Source organism: Henckelia pumila, chromosome 2 (genome assembly GCF_033568475.1).
Source record: "Henckelia pumila isolate YLH828 chromosome 2, ASM3356847v2, whole genome shotgun sequence".
Classification (NCBI taxonomy): domain Eukaryota; kingdom Viridiplantae; phylum Streptophyta; class Magnoliopsida; order Lamiales; family Gesneriaceae; genus Henckelia; species Henckelia pumila.
Window position 1 is genome coordinate 97,425,311 of NC_133121.1, and position 20,580 is coordinate 97,445,890.

Consider the following 20,580-nt stretch of genomic DNA (forward strand, 5'->3'; position numbering starts at 1 on the left):
TTCTTCTCGTTTATTCTCAGTCGAATCAGAAAAAGGACGTCGTTTGGAATTGTTATGATTTTTTAGGCATAATTCGAAATTTTGAGTTTTGAGATTTGATGGGTTTGAGCCTCTATTGATGATTTGGTATTGATTTGAGTTGGTTTCGATATTATACTGTTTTATGTGTTTCCGGTTTGATCAGAAAATAGTTGTTATGCCGCCGGTTTGAGTTTTGGGATTTTGATTCGTTTGAATTGTTGAACCTTTTTCAGTTGAGTTGGATTGTTAATTCCAGGCCTTTATTACTTGTTTCTAGATTGATTTGAAGGTCGTGGAGTTCGGAGTTGACAGAATTCGTATCGTTTGAAGATCGAAGTCAGTATCGATTTTTTTATTAGCAATTTAGGAAGTTGATTGAGTTTGAATGAGATTTTATTGCTTTACAGATTTGAAGATTGTGAAGCATCGAGAAGGTATAAGACAACATCGGTTGGAATGAGACGAATACTCGAATCAGACTTGATTCTGAGTGTCTTGAGAAAATCACATATTGCATGTCTACGTGAATTGCTTGAATTAATTGATTTAATGTTTATGTTGGATATGCATTCATATTGAGCCTTTGATTCGTTCATTTTGAGTTAGACGTTCTGGAGATTATAGTTGAGGGCATTGGTAGGCGAATTACTACAATGATCGACTTAACTCTCTATAGTCGCTCCGGAGTCCATAGGATTGAAATATACATCGTCCACCCCGAGGGGAGAGTCGGTGAGATTGTTGTGATAATTTATCCTCGGAATCCCAATAGAAGAGATGAAGAATAGTTTTTCCTTTGATTATCAGATTTTGATAATCCTGAGATTTTAAAGTCATGCATCTTTCAGTTTTTGTTGACTTTCCTTGTTGATATGTATATCATGGATCGATATTTGATTTGATACTGCATGTCTGTTGTTTATACTGGGAATATCATTATCACCGGATTATCCGGCTGTTGTCTGGTTTTGTATGTGTGCTTGGCAACAGATGGGGCAAGACCAAGTCAGAGATCGCATGGCTAGATGGTCGAGTGGATAGAGTGAGGACTTGGAGTTGTTTTAGGAGTTGATTATTTCAAACTCTTGTTTTGGATTGTAACTAGAACTGGTGCATGTTCTATATTATGTGTATTCGGATAACTTTAGAACTATCTTGTATCAAACTTTTTGTTTTCGACTCTTTTGTGTGCATCCGGATATTTTGTTGTTGAAAGATGTTAGTTGGATCATGTCAGAGTTTTTTCGGGTATTAGATTACTTTTGGAGTTATTTTCGAAGCAGAAACAGCAAGAGCAGCGTGCCCGCGCAGTCCGAAAGGCGCGCCCGCGTGGCCTGCACCCCCGGACAGGGCGCTTTGCGCGCCCGCGCGTCCCTTCCCCTAAAAAAAATTGTTGTTTATCTTTTACCTCTCGATCGTTGATTGCATGATTCATTTATGTTTAGATGATTAGAATTCGGGTCCTCACACACGAGGTTCACGATTACGAATAGATCCCGAGGAAGCGATGTTGGCTGGGAGGTACAGCAGCAGCCGGAGGCCTGGTGAACCAGGACGTTGAGAATGCAGTTGCGGGGCCAGAGGGAGCAGGTTCCCGGAGGATAAGTAGTTGCTCAAAGTTAAGAGCTTCTCATGAAGCTCGTAGAACGAGATTGGCAAGTCGCGGACTTGGATGGCGTTAGAGATTTTTTATACTCCACATCAAGGCCATTGAGAACCTTAAGAGTAAAATCTTCGGTGTCGTAGGAGATATTCATGAGGGCTAGTGCATTGATGGTGGCTTTAATGCCATGCATGAAATCGGTGATTGATTTGGATCCCTTGACAGGATTAGCAAGCTGGTTCTTAAGCTGTAGAATGCGACCACGGCTCGGAGCATCATAGGTTTTGGCCAAAATAGGCCACACATCACGAGAGGTGGTCGACTGGGGGAATGAAAGGGATGAGGGTAGGCGTGAGAGAATTGGTGATAGCATTTAGGAGAAATTGGTCTTGTCGGATCCAAAGAGAGTTGGTTGGATTCGAGACAGAGAAAGCATTTTGAGTGAGAGTGGGCGACGGCCAGGGATGGGTGTCATCAACAAACCCCATGAGATTATAGCCGAACAAAAGAAAGTGGAACCAAAGATGCCAGGCCGAGTAGTTTGAGGAAGTGAGTTTGAGAGGAGGTTGAGCAAGAGCATTTATGGTGATTAAAGAGGAAAACGTGGTTGGGGTAGCGATGACCATGGATCTAGACGACAAGGAGGGGCGGCGTGAGCCAAAAGGCTTGACTGATACCATATAGAATATAATAATTTTATTGATATCACTTCTTGAATAAATAGAGTACATACAAGATCCTATAAAGATGTAAAGATTTTACAAAATAAAGTTATATCGTAACAATGCGATATGCACAAAAACTAGCCAATGAATAAGAAAAGAATCATATATGAGATAAATACAAATATAAAGAATATCTACAAAAAAAGTTGCTAACATCTATACTTATATATCGAACAAAGATTCTATTATCTACAAAATTGAATTCTTAAATGATTACATCCTTATTTAATATAAAATAATATTACAAAAAAAATATTTTTAACGTTTTTATTTTGATATCACGTATAAGAGTTTTACAAAAATATAATATTTTCGGATTTTTAGTCATTAATCTTAAAAATTATTTATATGAAAATGATTTGAAAATATAAACATTACATTTATGTCATATATAATATCCATCTATAATAACTCGTGAGACGGTATCACAAGTAATAGTATACATAAAACCAACCTTTGTTTGAATTAATTAATGGAAAAATTGTAATTCTCGTCCTTTTTGTTTGTCACTTTGCGATTTCGGTCCTCTATGTTTTCATATTTCAGTTTTAGTCTTGTATGTTTTGATTTTTGGTAATTTCAGTCTTTTTTTATTCGAAAATGCTTACGGAGCACTATACACGTCAGCTCTACATTAGCACTGCATTTGTGCCACATCAATATCACATCAGAAAAAAAAAAACTAAATTTCCAAAAAAATAAATATAAAAAACTAAAACTAAAATTTAAAAATATAAAAAACTAAAATCACAAAATATACCATTTTAAAAAACAATTTTTCTTTAATTAATTTGAGTGGCCGGGTTAGAGGCATCACTTGGAAGTAAAAAAACCGCTCCTCTAACGGATAACGGCATCTGTTTTGCAGACACGAAGCTGAAACAGATGAAATTCTCCTTCCATGAAAATCCCCCACAGCTTCATCATCTTCAACACACTCCCTCCGCCGCGTCTCTCCGCCGCCTCCCAGTCTCAGCCACTCAAACTCGCTGACTCCCTTCAAGCCGAGACCCTCAAAATACTCGAATGGCCTTCCGTTTGCAAGCAGCTCTCCGCGTTCACGTCCACTCCCATGGGCCTCCATGCGGCCAATTCCGCCGACATACCTTTAGGAAAAAATCCATTCGAAAGCAAGCGTCTTCTGGCCCAGACCTCTGCGGCGGTGGCACTCTCCGGGCCGTTGGATTTTTCTGGAGTGCAAGATGTGTCGGCAGTCATCGATGCATCGGTTGCCGGTGAAATGCTCTCTATCGGCGAGCTTTGTTCTGTGGGCAGGACATTAAGATCGGCGAGGTCGTTGCTCGAACAGTTGGAGGAGATTTCGTCCAGATTTGATTCCCCTAATAGGTATGTAAATATTTGTAATTTGGGCTTCTGCTTTAAGAGTTTTTTTATTACATTTTCTTTAAGCTTCATCGGTTCTAATTTTTCATTATTGGATGCCTCTGCGAATATGTTTCTCTCTTTTGCATTCATTGGTAGGGGCAGCATGTATTGTAAAATACTCAACGGATTCTTTGGAAAAATCTAAAAGATTTGCGAAACAAATACTCTTGTTTTTTTAATTGATGCATAAGGTGTAGCATAACTGATCCTGTTTGCCAGCAGTAAGTTGTTCACCGAGTTATGTTTGTCTTTTGCGTTGGAACAGGTTATCTCCATTGCTTGAAATTCTTCAAAATTGTGATTTTCTTATTGAACTGGAGCAGAAGATAGGATTTTGTATAAATTGCGACTTTTCAGTAATCCTTGACCAAGCCAGTGAAGAATTAGAAATCATTAGGTCTGAAAGGAAAAGGAACATGGAGAATCTAGGATCAATGATGAGGCGTATCGCAACTCAAATATTTCAGTCTGGTGGAAATGATAGACCGCTGGTGACTACTCGTAGGTCAAGAATGTGTGTTGCTATCAAAACCAAGCACAGACATTTGCTGCCTAAAGGGGTAGTTTTGGACTCAAGCAGTTCTGGAGCAACTTACTTTATGGAACCCAGGGAAGCGGTTGAATTGAATAATCTCGAGGTGAGGCTATCAAATTCTGAGAAGATGGAGGAGCAAGCCATATTGAGCTTGCTTAGCGCTGAAATTTCTCAATCAAGTAGAAAGATAAAGTTTTTGTTAGATAGAGTATTGGAATTAGATCTTGTTTTTGCTAGAGCTTCTCATGCTGGATGGATGAGTGGGGTCTGTCCAAATTTCAGTTCAGACAGTTGCGAAGATTCCAAGCATTATTCGCTATCAGTAGATTTGGAAGGTGTACAACATCCTTTGCTGCTCGAGTCGTCATTGAAAAAATCTTTACCCTCTTCAGGACAGGACACTTTCGCAGAAAACTCTGACATAGTTTCTGGTGCATTGAGTTTTCCGGTGCCTATTGATATAAAAATCAAACCTGGAAAAAAGGTGGTGGTTATCTCGGGACCGAATACCGGTGGTAAAACAGCTTCTATGAAAACTCTGGGGTTGGCTTCGATAATGTCAAAAGCTGGAATGTACCTTCCTGCTCAAAACAATCCTTTGCTACCTTGGTTTGATCTTGTTCTGGCAGATATTGGTGATCATCAGGTAGTTGTTCTCACTCATTCCCACATTTTGCTTGTTAATTAAGATGCTCCATTGATGCCTTTTTGTCTTGTAGTACTTTTAAGTGATTACTTGATAGTGAAAAGAGAACTGAAAACAACATAAAATTGACATGGTTCAGTCACAAAGCTGCTCTTATTAGTTTCTCCCGATTCATAATCATCACAACTATGTCAAGGTGAAAAAAGAAATGAATAAATTGGAAAGGAAATATTTCCTACCAAGAAAATCACATCGAACATAAATGATCATTTAATATCGAATCTGATTTTAGAATTACACTATTTCATTTCTAACATTTATTATGGATTTATGGATAACATCTCTTACTGATCTAAAAACTTTTATCTTCGATTAAAGTCTCTAGAACAAAGCCTTTCGACCTTCAGTGGGCACATATCACGGATTTGTAAAATTTTGGAAGTGGCTTCTGAAAAAACTCTAGTCCTTCTCGATGAAATTGGAAGTGGAACTGATCCTTCTGAGGGTGTGGCTCTTTCAGCCAGCATACTGCAATATCTCAAGGGTCGAGTTAATTTAGCTGTCGTGACAACCCACTATGCAGATTTAACTCGTTTAAAAGAGAAGGATGCTCGTTTTGAGAATGCAGCAATGGAATTTTCTTTGGAATCTCTGCAGCCTACCTATCGCATTCTGTGGGGAAGCATGGGTGAATCAAATGCCTTAAGTATTGCAAAAACAATAGGCTTTGATGAGAAAATCATTTTGGGGGCACAATCATGGATAAAGAAGTTAAAACCTGAAAAGATGCAGAAACGAAATAGTTTGCTTTTTCAGTCATTGACAGAAGAAAGAAATACACTAGAAACGCAGGCTAAAAAAGCATCTTCTCTTCATTCAGACATCATGAAACTTTACAATGAGGTATGGCTCTAATATTGGTCAGGGAGCAATATTTTCTAGATGAATTCCACTTTTACATATAGTTTGGACAGGCAAAAGTTGTTGGGGGTCGATTTAGGTCCTTCGGTTATGAGTCCCAATGTGCTTATATTTGTTATATTTGTCTGCCTACGTATTTTCTTTAAGATTGTAATATTTATGTTCTTTTGACAAAGTTCAATCTTTTTCTGTTAGTATGAGAATGAGCTTGGATTTGTTTATTAATTCTACGGATTGTTATTTACTTACTCCTCAGTATGACATCAAAATAATGAAGGTCTCTAGAAGTAACTAAGCATTAGATTACGATGTGTTTGCAATTTATTGCTTGTTCCACTACTTATAGTTGCCATTTGGCTCAAATTCCCGTTTGATTTATCATATGTTTTTGTTTGCATGATAACTGAATCAGGTTCTCATCAAATATTCCTAGAAAAGTTTTCCTTTGTGTTACAACAACAATGTGTTCATATCTCTTGATCCGTGCGTCTTTTCCTTCTTCCCCTGTGTGCAGATTCTTGAAGAAGCAGATGATCTTGACCAGCGTGAAGCAGCTCTCAAAGCCAAGGAAACTCAACAGATTCGAAAGGAACTGAAAATCGTGAAGACAAGGATTGATAGTGTAGTACAACAATTTGAAAACGACTTGACAACTACAACTCCTGATCAATCCAATTCACTTTTGAAGAAATCAGAATCCTCCATAGCATCCATTATTCAAGCTTATCAAATTTCTGAAAACTTTCCTGCTGATAGAACAAGTTTCCATATCCCAGAAATTGGAGAGCAAGTCCGTGTAAAGGGTTTAGGAATCAAGTTGGCTACCGTTGTTGAAGCACCAGCTAATGATGACACGGTTCTTGTACAATATGGAAAAATCAGAGCCCGTGCAAACTTGGGCAGTATAAGTGCTCTTAAAGATGCTGATGGGGCACTGTCTTCAACTCCACGCTCAAAAAGACAGGTTCGGATAAAAAGTGTAATATATGGTCTATACGTAATATCAATTTCTTGCGCTTATCATCATGCAGCATACTCAAACTAGTATTAGTCTCGAGGAATAAAATTGCTAAAACATCTGTTTGAAGAATTGTAGAAGGGCGCGCAACTAAATCTTGAAAAATTTATGTGACGGAAAAAAAAAAACAGGAAATATTTTAATAAATGACCTTGGTCAAACTATTTTTTTGAAAACTAACCTTCACCAAGTGTATTCGAAGTGTTTCAAATACACTACAAAATGTCAGTTTTTTTAAAAAAAAGTTTGGCCAAGTTCATTTTTCTAACTATCCCCAAAAGATTATATGATAATCGGATATTCTACAAAAATGATTAAAAGTTGAAAATGAAATATGAAAATGAGATCAAATGGTTTTTGAAAAATTGTCTCGGGGGATGAGATGTAAGTTAGTTTTTATTTTGAGAGAATGAAAAATTCGAAGAACATTACCAAATACAGCGTTTTAAAAAATTTAAGAGGGAGGAGCAACACCTTAGCTAGCCCCCCCTCTCTAGCTCATTTTGTGCAGCGGGGTGGTTTTAACTTTAATATCTTGTAATTTATATCACAGGGTCAGCAGAAAAGAAGATTACGGAGTCTGAGTCTTCTTTCGGAAAACATTAAAGTTGAGGAAACATATAGCCCTGTCGTGCAGACATCGAAGAATACCTTGGACTTACGTGGCATGCGAGCTGAGGAAGCTAAGCTCAATGTTGACATGGCCCTCAATGCTAGCGGTGTTAATTCCGTTCTCTTCATCATACATGGAATGGGCACAGGAGTTTTGAAGGAGCTTGTGCTTGAACTACTACGAAACCACCCCCGAGTTGCCAAATTTGAACAGGAAAATCCCATGAATTATGGGTGTACAGTTGCATACATCAAGTAAATATTCTTTTGTTGGGCTTCGATACCGCCTCATTTCTTGTCTTCAGGAAATTTACGTGGTATGCCATTTTTTGTTTGTCATGATATGCGGACGTGTTTATTGTGAAACATGCATGATCAACTGCGAAGCAGTTTGTATGCATTGGATATGTGTCAAGTCTAACTTGCATGTACTCTATAGTTGAAACTTGAAATATGAAATCAGTTAGCACATTGTAGAAGGTTTTATTGAGAAAAAAGATCTTGATGTCTTATTGATAAACTTATGGATTAAGCATGTAAAGCTTTAATATTACGTCACACCATTCATCTTCAGATACAAAAAGTACACTGGAATCGGGCTAATCGATCCCTACTGAATTTAAGTTGTATTTAGGCTGATTCAGGGGCCATAGCAGCGGCATCATCTTGCATAATATTAATCTTGGAAGCACCAGTAGCTTGTTTGGTATGAGCAAAATGCATTATAAATCCATGACAGTTACCAGGATTACCACAGTAGATTGGTTCACAACGGCAAGGCGTCGAGTCCCACGGGTATGGATATGGTTGGAGGAAACCATCAGGAGGGAAATCATATCCGCCGTGGCCACCCCCACCCCCATTCGGGTTAACAGCACCCACACGGGTGTGGAGTTTGGGGTCATTATGGGGAGGGGGAGAGGGAGAGGATGAAGTTGGTACCGCGAGCGAAGAGCAAATTGTCAAGCATGCTAGTAGAATTAGAAGATCAACAACACGAGGCCATTTTAGTGACACCATTTTACTTGGAATTACAGAGATTGAATCGATTTGATGTGGAAATTGTGGCATGATGGGAAGGGACTTTATATTCACACGGTAGCATGGATACGTACACGTTATTGGTTGTGAGTGAAGCCCGAGAAATAGGTAGTATGCACATAACACATATTTTGAGCTTGGATATTGTTCTTCAATCAAGGAAACATGAAGTTGGCGTGACCAGCTAAAGAATTTCAGAATCATTTTGCTTTCTAATATATTTGATTCAAAAAGATGTACTTTTGTATTAATTTGTATTGAGATATTTGAAACCATATATTCAACTATAGCTCCTAGTAGGTCGCAGCCACACACCGCTTCATCACATAGGCGGTTTTTTTAGCCTAAATATATAATTTTTTTTGTTCATCTCTGTATTTTTCAAAAAATTCGTCTGTATCGGATTAAAAATGTAAATAAATGATAATTCTTTTTTTCCTCCGATACAAATTGATGGACAAATATGTCAAATAATTTTTAAAAAAATTAATTTTTTTAAAAATAAAATAAACTTATACATTATTTTAGACAGATTTTGAGTCGCCTAGCCGATTAATATGACAATTCTATTCTATTAAGTCCTAGATTGTACTTTTTAGAACATCGCCAAATATAATTTGAAGTACATTGTCCAAATGTTTTCTTAAATGTAAAATTTCTTCTTTCGAAGCAAATCCTTTCGTCAAAATCTAATTACATGCATTAATCCATGAACTGAAAGCAGGAAACTTGAATTTAAAACTATGAATCACTGCAAGAAGATCACACTTCTTCCTCACTATGAATTCAAAACAAACTATGGATTACACTTGAATTTAAAACTAGAAATGGGCTGAAAAGAAGCTCATTGTCTTGGAAGGCCCATTTTGAGTCGTATCATTTCATACTATTTTTGGGCTAGTTATGTTTCTTTAAGGGCCGCTATGAATCTCAATGAGCCCAATAACGATTGCCTAGGAATCTGTAAAAGCGACTTAGGGAATTTTAAGGAAGCGCCTGAATCCTACGGCAATTGAATTGCCTCCTTCGAGTGCGCTTGGCGTTTAAGCGAAGCAGATAGAGCATCTTCTCGAAAAAGAATGGCGGCCGGCGGCGGAGGAGCAGTGAAAGAGGTCAAATCGAAGGCTGAACTTGACAGCGCCATCGGCGATGGAAGTCCGGTGATTCTACACTTTTGGGCTTCGTGGTGCGATGCCTCCAAACACATGGATCAAGTCTTCTCTCATCTCTCCACGGATTTCCCCCTCGCTCACTTTCTCAGGGTACACGATGCATTAATGTTGTATATAGTTGCAGTTTTTTTCCGATCATTAACCGTGAATATATTTGAAATTAAGTTTCACCCTAAAAGTTCTCTCTTTCCTGCACGTTTATATTTAAATTAAAGCGCTTCCTGGCAGTTGTTAGCTTATCACATTCTTTCATTGTGCTGAGACGTGTGAAATCGACTTTACTCGATTTACATTAGTTTCGAGTCCAAGTTGAAGAATTGCACCCAAAAAAAAAAGGAAAAGGATTTATGCAGCATGGTGAACGCGTGTTTGTAAAACAAGTTTTCGTCCAAAGTCTGAGGCAAATATATTCTATTGGACTTAATTAGGTGAAAATTCTGGAGTTGTAGGGGGTGGAAAGAAAAAAAACATCAAAATCCTATGTCTTCTGTTTCTACAGAACTACCTTTTTTTCTTAGTTTAAGCTATATCTGAACGGTGAGAGTTAATTAACAGATTCCTGTAGCTTTGAAAAGTGACCAAGAAAATCACTAGAAGATGTTTGTAATATCCTTTGCCTTGCCTACTGATGCAAAAGCCTCCATGTTGTCCATCATCGCATTGGTCATGCTTGCCCAGTACCTATATTGTTTGCTGGTGCATCTCTTTCGGTTCATATGCTTTGGATAATTGGATCAAATATGTTGTGAACTCTTGTATGTTGTAAAATTGTTTTAGGAAAACGTGCATGAAATCATTCATTGGATCACTCATACATTGCCTTTGTAGATTACAACAGCTGGGTGTTGGTGGATGTTCTGGTGGTTGTGGTGTTGGAGAAGGTGATATTGCAAATTGTAGATGGGGTATGGAATGGTAGGCCAAAGGGGAGGTAGAGGGATACTCGTTGTTGTCTTCTTTCCTTATATTGTACATGAGTTTACTATTTGATGGTGGGCCGCCATCCAAACTGTGAAAAAGTGGGGGTGAGTCAGTGTCAGTGTCAGTACCAGTGGCGGAGCCACATATAGCGGCACCCGGGCTGTAGCCCGGGTGGCCCAAAAATTTTTTAAAATTTTATATATATTGATTTTGGGAAAATTTTAGATTAATTTGATAGTAGCTCGGGTGGTCCGATTCAAAAGTTTAAACAATTCTAGAGTTTAAAATTTTAGCCCGGGTAGTTTAGGATTTCTGGCTCCGCCATTGGTCAGTACTGTGTGAAAATACTCATGCTTTCAAACAAAAAGGATCGTTCCAGTGACATCTTATAAAATACTTAATTAGTCAACTATAATTTTTGGTACACTTGTTTCGCTACTATTGATTTGTAATTTTGTATATATCTTACATATGTTGGAGGAGTTGAGTATCTTCAAATTTTTATGTGTAATTTGAGTTGGTTTAAAATAAACTTCCTCATTCCTTTTGAATGTTTAAGTTGGAAATGAGGCTACAATTCTGATATCTCTCCTTTTGTTGTTGTCCTGTTTTCTTCCATTATTTTGCCTTTTTTAGCATGTTTCAATCTTTGTTGAATTTATAATTTTTCTTGAACTGTCGGCACTCCTTTTGTTGTTGTCCTGTTTTCTTTCATTATTTTGCCTTTTTTTAGCATGTTTCAATCTTTGTTGAATTTATAATTTTTCTTGAACTGCCGGCTAACGTGCCCATTGCTGGCATAATTTTTTTTCTGGTGTTACAGGTTGAGGCTGAAGAACAACCTGAAATTTCTGAGGCGTATTCTGTTTCTGCTGTCCCATATTTTGTGTTCTTTAAGGTAAAAAGAATGGGGTGTTTTTATTATCCTTTCTGTGTGCTAGTCAGTTGCCATAGACAAATTTAGATGTTATTACAATCAGAGCAACTATTCCTAGAAGTTCTTGAGAATTCAGATATAATATTCTGGAAAATGTGTTCAGTCCTCAGTTATTACCATCTCGATCAGTTTACTGCTGCACAATTTTTTATTCATGACGGACATTGCATTTTCTATAATTCATGAACCTTTATCTAGTTTGACACTCTTTTTCCCTATGGTGACAACCCACTCCTGGTAATGTGCATTATCTAGTTTGACACACTTTTTCCCTATGGTGACAAATGTGTAGGCCTCATACTTGAATTTAATGCCTTTTTAAGTGATATATACTTTTTCTTGTCATTATAGGGTGGCAAAGCAGTTGATACATTAGAAGGTGCCGACCCGTCGAGTTTGGCCAACAAGGTTGCAAAAGTTGCAGGCTCAATCGTTCCTGGAGAACCTGCAGCTCCTGCTAGCCTTGGCATGGCTGCTGGGCCTGCTATTCTTGAATCAGTCAAGGATTTGGCTAAAGAAACCCATGCTTCTGACAACGGTAGGCAATCGCATTCTGGTACAAGTGATGGGCTGAAGAAGAAGCTTCAGGAGCTTGTTAATTCTCACCCCATCATGCTTTTCATGAAAGGAAACCCTGAGGCCCCTCAGTGTGGTTTTAGTCAAAAAGTGATTGATATTTTGAAAAAGGAGAAGGTCAAATTTGGGAGCTTTGATATTTTAACTGATAATGGAGTTCGCGAGGGACTGAAGAAATTTGCAAATTGGCCAACATTTCCTCAGCTTTATTGCAAGGGGGAACTACTTGGGGGATGTGATATTGCCATTGCCATGCACGAAAGCGGTGAACTCGGAGATGTTTTTAGAGATCACGGAATTCAGTTATTGGACAACGATGTACCCACTGGACCTGATGTAGGAAAAGGGGGCACCATGGACCCTTCAGGTCTGAGTGCAGCTACAACTTCCCGTTTGCAGACCCTTATTGATTCAGATTCAGTCATGTTGTTTATTAAGGGAAAACCTGATGAACCGCGATGTGGTTTTAGCCGGAAAGTAGTAGATATCCTCAGGCAGGAGAAGATCAAGTTTGAGAGTTTCGACATTCTTACAGATGATGAAGTTCGTCAAGGGCTCAAAATATATTCCAATTGGTCCAGTTATCCTCAGCTATACATAAAAGGTGAACTTATCGGCGGATCAGACATATTGTTGGAAATGCAACAGAGCGGAGAGCTAAAGAAGCTTCTAGCCGAAAAAGGGGTCCCATTCGGAGAGACGCTCGAAGATCGTCTGAAACAGCTTATAAATTCTTCGCCTGTCGTACTCTTTATGAAAGGTACCCCAGATGCTCCAAGATGCGGCTTCAGCTCCAAGGTCGTGAATGCACTCAAGGAAGAGGGAGTGGATTTTGGATCCTTCGACATTCTTAGTGACGAGGAAGTGAGGCAAGGATTGAAGTCATTCTCAAACTGGCCAACTTTTCCGCAGTTGTACTATAAAGGAGAGTTGATTGGAGGTTGTGATATTGTGATGGAGATGCATAAAAATGGTGAACTCAAGGATACGTTGTCCGAGTAAGCACTACGAGTCATGGACGTTTGTCTTCATCAAAGTTACATATCGTTCCTACCTTTGTGTGTTTTGTGATTTTTCTATCAGGGTTTTAAGCTGTAGACATGTTTTTCATATGTAGTTTGACCATTTTTAACATTTCCTTTATATATTATTTTAATAATAAAAACATGGTTAAGAGTATTCTGCCCGTTGGTGTTATAGAAATGATTAAAGGGTTAATTGTTAACTTTGATTTTAAAAAATTAAAATTGAATTTATTCTGATTCTGTTCGAAATCAGCTATTGTTGGAACCCTTGAAATTGGAATCAAAGATGATGAGTTGTCGGCGATACTATTAAAACCTATCGAATTAATAATTCATTTCTATCATTTTATCTTCACTATTTAATAATACCTGAAGTCTCGAATTGTATAGAAAACCAGTTTGATCATTTTAACAAGTGAACTTAGACGTTCTTCAATCTTCATTTTTTCCAACAATAGATAGATAGAAGTATTTGATTCTTGATTGGATTCTGCAGGCCAGAAAAAGTAGGCCCAAATCCATGGGCCAGTATGCCCAGTGAAAGCCCAAATGTGTAGAATCAGTAATCAATCACCGATTTAAGTTTCGCTCTCTTCGATTCTTTGCAGTTTCACTTCCGAAAGCCCTCGTCTCCATCGATGCGGTTCTTCACCATTTCCACTTCCCCGAATTCGCGCGCGGCTTCTTTGATCCATAGAATCCAAAGGCAGCTCTTTAGCTCGAAAAATGCGTCGGATTCTAAATCTCTGTACCGGAAAATTTCACAGCTCGGCGACCCAAATGTGTCGGTGACACCGGTGCTCGACGGTTGGGTGAATGGAGGGAACCATGTGGACAAACAGGAGCTTCAAAGAATCGTCGAGGAGTTGCGGTTTTACAAAAGATTCAAACACGCTCTTGAGGTTTGTCTATTTCTCAACTTTTCTCCGCTCTTATTTAGAAATCGAACGAGTTATCATGTCTTTAAAACGGATGTTTTTTTTCTACCCTAAATATATATGTATGTTCGGGGCATCTAAGGTTTTCTGCACAAGGGCAATCACAGTAAGATAAATGCAAACCATAAATAGGATGAGGAAGAGTTCTACAAATTGGTCATAAAGTCTACTGAAGAATAACACAGAGGCAACAAGAAAGGTTTTTTATTCCCTTGAGTGCATTTTCTGGTTTTCAGGTGTCTCTCTGGATGACTAATGAAAGACGCTTTACCATGTCTTTTTATGATACTGCTGTACGACTGAAACTGATATTCAAAGTTTTTGGCCTAGAAAGAGCTGAAGATTACTTCAATAAGATCCCAGAAAATAAGAGAAGCTTTTCTGTCTATCTTGCCCTTCTGAACTGCTATATGTTGGTTAAATCTGTGGATAAAGCTGAGGCAATTATGCAGAAAGCTAGAGATTTAGGTTATGCTAGTAAACCGATATGGTACAACATTATGATGAACTTATATTATCGAGTAGGCGACATGAAAAAAATCCATGATCTGCTCACGGAAATGGAAGCAAAAGGCATTCCCCATGATCCGTACACCCAATCTATCTGCTTAAATGCCTGTGCTTGGGCTTCTGACTCTATTGGAATGGATAAAATTATTTCCACTATGGAATCTGATTCACGGGCCGTCCCCCATTGGAAGACATATGTCTCTGCAATACAGGGTTACTTGACAATGGGCTTAAGTGATAGAGCTTTGCCATTGCTGACTAAATTGGAGGGACAATTAAAATCCCCTAGAGATAAGACATTTGTTTTCACCATCCTCCTCAACCTATATGCTGATATTGGAAACAAGGATGAGCTTTACCGACTCTGGAACGAATTCAAGCTGAGTAACAGGATTGGCAATAAGGTTTACCTTAGCATGATCCGTGCATTGGTGAAGTTTAATGATGTTGAAGGAGCTGAAAGGATTTTTGGGGAGTGGGAATCGAGTGGATTGGAAATTGATTTCCGAGTCCCCAATGTCTTGATCGATTCTTATTGTGCAGATGGTCTTTTGAAGAAGGCTGAAGACCTTATTACCAAAGGAATATCAGGAGGGGGTAGTCCTTTGATGATGACATGGGTCCTTTTGGCTGGTGGATATCTTAGAAAAAATCAAGTGCCTAAATCCGTGGAAGCATTGAAAAAAGCAGTCTCAATATGCCCTCCAAAATTCGAAAATCAGTTGACAACTTGCTTGGATTTTTTGGAAACCCGGGCGTATCTGGAAAAGGAAGAAGAGTTCACAAAGTTGATAAAAAGGGAGGGGATTTCATTGATGTCCATTTTCGATAAGTTGTCTGATTTTATCAAGGATGGACAGTTACAGTCTGTTCAGGAATGTCAAGTATGAATATTTGTTTGCCATTGCAGATGCTTGCATTCATGAGAAGGGTTTACTCTCTGATTTTTAATATTAAAAATCTGAAGTTTTGAACTTAAAACCTAAGAAACGATTTGAGGCTTATATTTCAATAAAAGAAAAGAGAGAAGAAAGAACTATTCTTTTGAGTCGAACCAAGCAGTGCTTGGCTTGGGTTTCGATTAAGAAAGTTGTACTGACTTAAGTATAAAGATGCCGGAGAAAATGGAAAATGACGAATTAAATCACGTATTTTGTGGTTAACGAGATGTTATCTTTCAGGCAGTACTCAAATTCTGTATTAAATGGTCTATATTTCAATATATAAATATAATTGATGTTATAATAATGATGTGACAAATTATAATCATTATATTTCAAGTGAATGTAATACATTATAATAATGATGTGACAAATTATAATCATTATGTTTCAAGTGAATGTAATACATTTTAGTTAAGTTGAACTTTTGGGTAAATGATGAAGATCCCAATTAAATCGACAGAGTTGCTTAAATTGTCATGACCTCATACCTCTGCGCTTGTGGAACAAGTTGCCTTTTCCTAGCATACGGTATAAGTTGTAACACAAACAAAATCATGATGGAAAAAAAATCCAATCTTCGTATTATGAGTAACGATTAATTTAAATTTGATAAATAACAAATCTCACTTCTTACTTCTTAGCGCGCATTACGAACAAAATGGTGCAAGAATTACACAAAACTTGCATTTGAAGTATATCGAGGTTAACGACAATATGAACAAGGTGCCACAGAGATCATCGCAAGCTGGGGGAATCTATCCGGTTACAAGCATACAAAAAGTAATACATTCCCGTTACTGAACAGTGTGAACAAGTTTCAAAGATACGTGAGAATACTAATGATTTCATGGTAGATCATAACACTTGCATCGAATTGTCGATGAAAGGTTATTCAGCACTAGCTACGGGTAATTTTTCATATGTAGATGTCCGCCTGCATATCTTGGGAAGAAAACATTTGCCACCATATCTCTGCTGCAAGTAAACCAGAAGGACAAACAAAAGACCTCCAACAGGTATGATAATATCCCAAGTGGTGGAATAGTAGTCCATTCTTGGGTTTGCATAGATATAATTCAATGAAAAAGTAGAACTATACGACCTGTAAATGTCATACAGATGTGGCGCTGATCGAACCGCTGTGATTCCCGCATAAAAGGTAGGGGCAAGTGCCCTCTCTTTCGCATCGCAGAAAAGATTGAAGAGAATTTGTGGGAGTAAAAACCCGTCCAAGATCAGACCACCATATGATTTGAGGTCACCCCATAAAGATTCTTGTTTATATCCAAGTCGATGGATCCCGAGTGATGGTCTCGGATAAGACTGTTTTGACACATGGACAAACCAAGCAATCAACCCACCACCGATGTATATAGGTAGAGATGCATATAGAACTTTCTTGTCGTACATCCAGAGGTTTTTCTGGCTTTCATTTCCAGATTTTGCGGACCAGGTCAATTGGAGCAGACGACATTCCAATAAGAAAGCTATCATGGTTATTACCCTCACTAATACCTCATTCATTTCGAGCCATCCATCAGTACGAAAGTAATCATCCATATCATTGCGCCTAACCAAGAAAGCTTCAAAATTCAAAAGTAGCGGAACCATGTGTGCTAGAGTTAGCACAGCGAGCATCAAGGTAGAAATAAAGGGCAGCACATCTGGGTGCCTTTTAACATGCAATAGTTGCAGACAGACATATAAACATGATAGCGTGGTTGAAAGCAGAAGCACGGTGATTTCCAGATCCGTTATCCACAGTGATTCTTCAGCTTGACCAGAGTAAATGGAGCGAGAAAAAATCTCAAAAGGTTCAAAATAAAGACGATCAGACTTTTTCCGCATGCTTTCAATGGTTCCCTTTGCAATAGCTCCATTTTTTGAATGGAGAGGTGGATATTGAATATTGAGCAGAATTTCACAGTCCAATGAGTAGTTATGCCGTGGTTTTAAATTAGATGACTCAATAACATGCAGACAACCAACCATGCAAAGATGCCCACTTTTAGTGTCATATAACCCCTCAGCCGAAATCTCGAATGACTTAATCAACAAATACTCACTGCTGAGGTTAAAATTGAAAGGGTTATAAAGGGTCAGCACATAGCTGACATTGAGTGCACCAGTATAATTTTGTTTCATCTGCCTTGGAGACTTCACTTCCAAATCAAATACAGATGCTTGATAACGCCTATCTTCCACATAAAGAGGGGATGAGTAACCCCATAAATCCTTCACTTTCCGATTGCCACCAATCATATCAAACCTCAGGTCAGATGATAATCCATCAGGGAACTCCCCTTGCAAACCATTATTAATCGTCTTATTAGCACAAGATCTCTTCGCATTCTCGATATCTGTATATTCATATCTCAAATGCACAGCCATAGGATTCATATTCCTTTGGCCAGATAGTGTCACTCTGCCAAAGTACCCTGACTCGTTCAAACTTCTACTACTCCACAGTATCCCCACTAAGGAGCTTCTCTTTTTCAATGTCCACGTAGCTGGAAATCTCAAACTCAGCCTTATCAAACACTCACCTACAAAATCCTCGTACCCATCACGAAAAATGCGACAGCCTACCATGTTGAGTCTTTTTTTCTTAGCATCCCATTTTCCTTCACTAACTAAACTCATATTCGGTTCAAATGGCAACCGATAGCCATTATGCCCGAAATCCCCAAAATTCAGCAAGAATCTTACACTCCCATCCTCTGAGCACTCAATTTCGTTAAAGCTCAACGTACTTGGCGTATAATTATTATTTCCTCCCCCAAGAAACTTACAATTCACGCTTTCACAATCATCCTCATATTTCAGTTCAACTGAACCAGATCTTCTAATGAATACGCATAACCGTTCGCCCAAATCCTCAACTCCTAAAGAAACATCAGTAGTATCATCTAATGAATCAAATCCCTTGTTTGCAATTTCTTTATCAACCAACTCATATCTATATGTTCTCAAATTCACACCCAAAATCGTCAACAACTGATTATTAAAGCGGTCACCGTTTACATGGAATAATTCCAATGTGCCATTAACAAAGCTATTGAAAATACTCGAAGAATTCAAGTAATCAAGCTTTAAAACAGCATGATCTGTCCCCAACCGTCGAGAACCTGAGCCAATCATACAGAGTTTTCCAGCGCTCCAATCCCAAAACCCATTTAAGGTAAAACCGGCAACATTCCAGGAATCTCCTGACGACACCGGAATCCGAGGCGGCCGGTAATGAATGAGCCGCAACCCACGACGAGTGCGATTGCCACGAAGATGGCCCCGACCTCGAACACCGGTCAGACTCAAGAACGCTTCGATTTTGAGAACGGCATTGTTCTGGGTCCTGTAGGCCCTGCGGGTCACAAACAAGAGAGACCGGGGAATTTCAAGATCGCCCCTGGTGCCGTTTCCCCTGTAATCAACGTAAGCTTGGCGCAGAGCAAGAGTTCTCGGGTAGAGTGGATCATTCGGGGCGGGCAGCAAAGATGACTCCGGAACAGTGTCTCCGCAGTATTGGGAGTACGAAATCCCGGCAGGCGGCGGAACAGCGGCGGTGATGGAGAATGCAACGAGTAAAAGGATGGGAACAAAGAATGGAAGCTTGCACCTCGTAGACATCATGATTCATGGGGTTTTGCGAGAGGAATGAATCCCCTTCGTTTCACCGCTTATTATGCGACTCTACATTCAAACACGATTCTACGGTATTTTTGAAGTCGCATTTCCAAGCGTCACGTTTTGAGGCACAATTTGCTACATTTATTCTTTGTTAAATTTAATAAAGTTACAAAAGCATTTCAACTTGCGGGGATAGCTCAGTTGGGAGAGCGTCAGACTGAAGATCTGAAGGTCGCGTGTTCGATCCACGCTCACCGCATTTTTATTAAACCTCTTTTTGTTATAATAATAATTGGACTTTATTAAAGCCCATTAAATATTTTGAAAGCTCGTTAAGACTGTACACTCACTTTTATTTAAGCAGACCACCCATTAAGATTGATTTTTCTAAAGCCCATTAAGACTCTACTCCCATATCTTTCAACAAAGAATACTAGTACTATCAGGGCTAATTGCATTCACCCATGTGAAAAGTCTAAAAGGCATAAAACCCCCTAAGAAATATTAATAAGCTAATGCATCTCTCATTTTTTAAAAATATAGCACATTTCACCCCTATGTTATACAAAATCGGACACATTTATACCCTCTCATTGGGGTTTTTATGCTAATTTTTTTAAAACATAGGGTCTAACATGCTATTAATTTTACACATGGGGTTTTATGCCTTTTATACTTTTCACAGGGGGTGTGAATGCAATTAGCCCGTACTATTATATGCTTTTTCACAAAATAAAAACTAGAGTATATGTTTTTGATACTGAAAAAAAAATCATCATGGTTTAATATACTTTTTAAGACCCACAATTTCAAAATTTAACCATTGGTGATGGTTTCTATGTTGTAGGTAATTTGACTTGTTTAGGTCATATCTCTTTTTCTAATTGTTTTTCCCTAAATTATCATTGACTCTTTCAATAAATAAAGTAAGAAGAATGTTATACGTATAACCAAAATTACAAATTGAATTACAAAGTGTATTTTGAAATTACAAAATTATCGTTACAGTACTTTACTTGAAATTTTTTTTTCCAAAGTGCACACTATAAGAAAAAACGCTATTTAGCGACGAATTTTTAAAAATTGTTAGCGTCGCTAATAGCGATATTTCTTTTTTTAAATTAGTCGTTATAACCCACGGCGAAGAAAATAATGACGAATTAAATATTCATCGCTAATTCGTCGCTGTTTTAAATTTAGCGACGATTTAAGACCCTTTAAAACGTCGCTAAACACCGAATTTTTTGTAGTGGCATTTATGATAATTTTGTAATTTCAAATGCAATTTGTAACTCAATATGTAATTTTTTTTACATGTAACATAATCCATAAAGTAATAAACAAATTGTTCTTGGTAGGAGCACAACTTTTGAATTTATTTTGTAAATATATAAAGAAAATAATGCCTAAAGATCGGTGTGA

The 20,580-nt window shown here is 38.2% G+C and overlaps 4 protein-coding genes and 1 non-coding gene across 7 annotated transcripts; 4 read left to right on the forward strand and 1 right to left on the reverse strand.

Moving 5' to 3' along the window:
- Nucleotides 1-3,156: 3,156 nt before the first annotated feature.
- LOC140883591 (uncharacterized) lies at nucleotides 3,157-8,438 on the forward strand. 3 transcript variants are annotated; one of them, XM_073290130.1, is made up of 5 exons: nucleotides 3,157-3,696; nucleotides 4,001-4,916; nucleotides 5,295-5,819; nucleotides 6,352-6,834; nucleotides 7,469-8,438. In XM_073290130.1, the coding sequence occupies exons 1-5, from the start codon at nucleotides 3,251-3,253 to the stop codon at nucleotides 7,724-7,726; spliced, it is 2,628 nt and encodes an 875-aa protein (XP_073146231.1). In that variant the 5' UTR covers nucleotides 3,157-3,250; the 3' UTR covers nucleotides 7,727-8,438. The 3 variants fall into 3 exon arrangements, with proteins under 3 accessions (XP_073146231.1, XP_073146229.1, XP_073146230.1); XM_073290128.1 differs by having other exon boundaries at nucleotides 6,352-6,801; nucleotides 7,409-8,438; XM_073290129.1 differs by lacking the exon at nucleotides 5,295-5,819 and having other exon boundaries at nucleotides 6,352-6,801; nucleotides 7,409-8,438.
- Nucleotides 8,439-9,486: 1,048 nt separating this feature from the next.
- Nucleotides 9,487-13,296, forward strand: LOC140881690 (monothiol glutaredoxin-S17). Its single transcript, XM_073287197.1, has 3 exons — nucleotides 9,487-9,770; nucleotides 11,425-11,499; nucleotides 11,890-13,296. The coding sequence occupies exons 1-3, from the start codon at nucleotides 9,588-9,590 to the stop codon at nucleotides 13,114-13,116; spliced, it is 1,485 nt and encodes a 494-aa protein (XP_073143298.1). The 5' UTR covers nucleotides 9,487-9,587; the 3' UTR covers nucleotides 13,117-13,296.
- Nucleotides 13,297-13,740: 444 nt separating this feature from the next.
- Nucleotides 13,741-15,740, forward strand: LOC140883800 (pentatricopeptide repeat-containing protein At2g20710, mitochondrial-like). The gene is made up of 2 exons (XM_073290387.1): nucleotides 13,741-14,041; nucleotides 14,314-15,740. Exons 1-2 carry the CDS (start codon nucleotides 13,778-13,780, stop codon nucleotides 15,475-15,477), a joined length of 1,428 nt encoding a protein of 475 aa, XP_073146488.1. The 5' UTR covers nucleotides 13,741-13,777; the 3' UTR covers nucleotides 15,478-15,740.
- Nucleotides 15,741-16,179: 439 nt separating this feature from the next.
- On the reverse strand, nucleotides 16,180-19,163 carry LOC140882335 (uncharacterized). Its single transcript, XM_073288281.1, has one exon. It carries the CDS (start codon nucleotides 19,159-19,161, stop codon nucleotides 16,420-16,422), a length of 2,742 nt encoding a protein of 913 aa, XP_073144382.1. The 5' UTR covers nucleotides 19,162-19,163; the 3' UTR covers nucleotides 16,180-16,419.
- A 181-nt stretch (nucleotides 19,164-19,344) lies between these two features.
- TRNAF-GAA (transfer RNA phenylalanine (anticodon GAA)) lies at nucleotides 19,345-19,417 on the forward strand. Its single transcript has one exon. It is a non-coding gene; the product is annotated as a tRNA-Phe (tRNA).
- The last annotated feature ends 1,163 nt before the right edge of the window (nucleotides 19,418-20,580 follow it).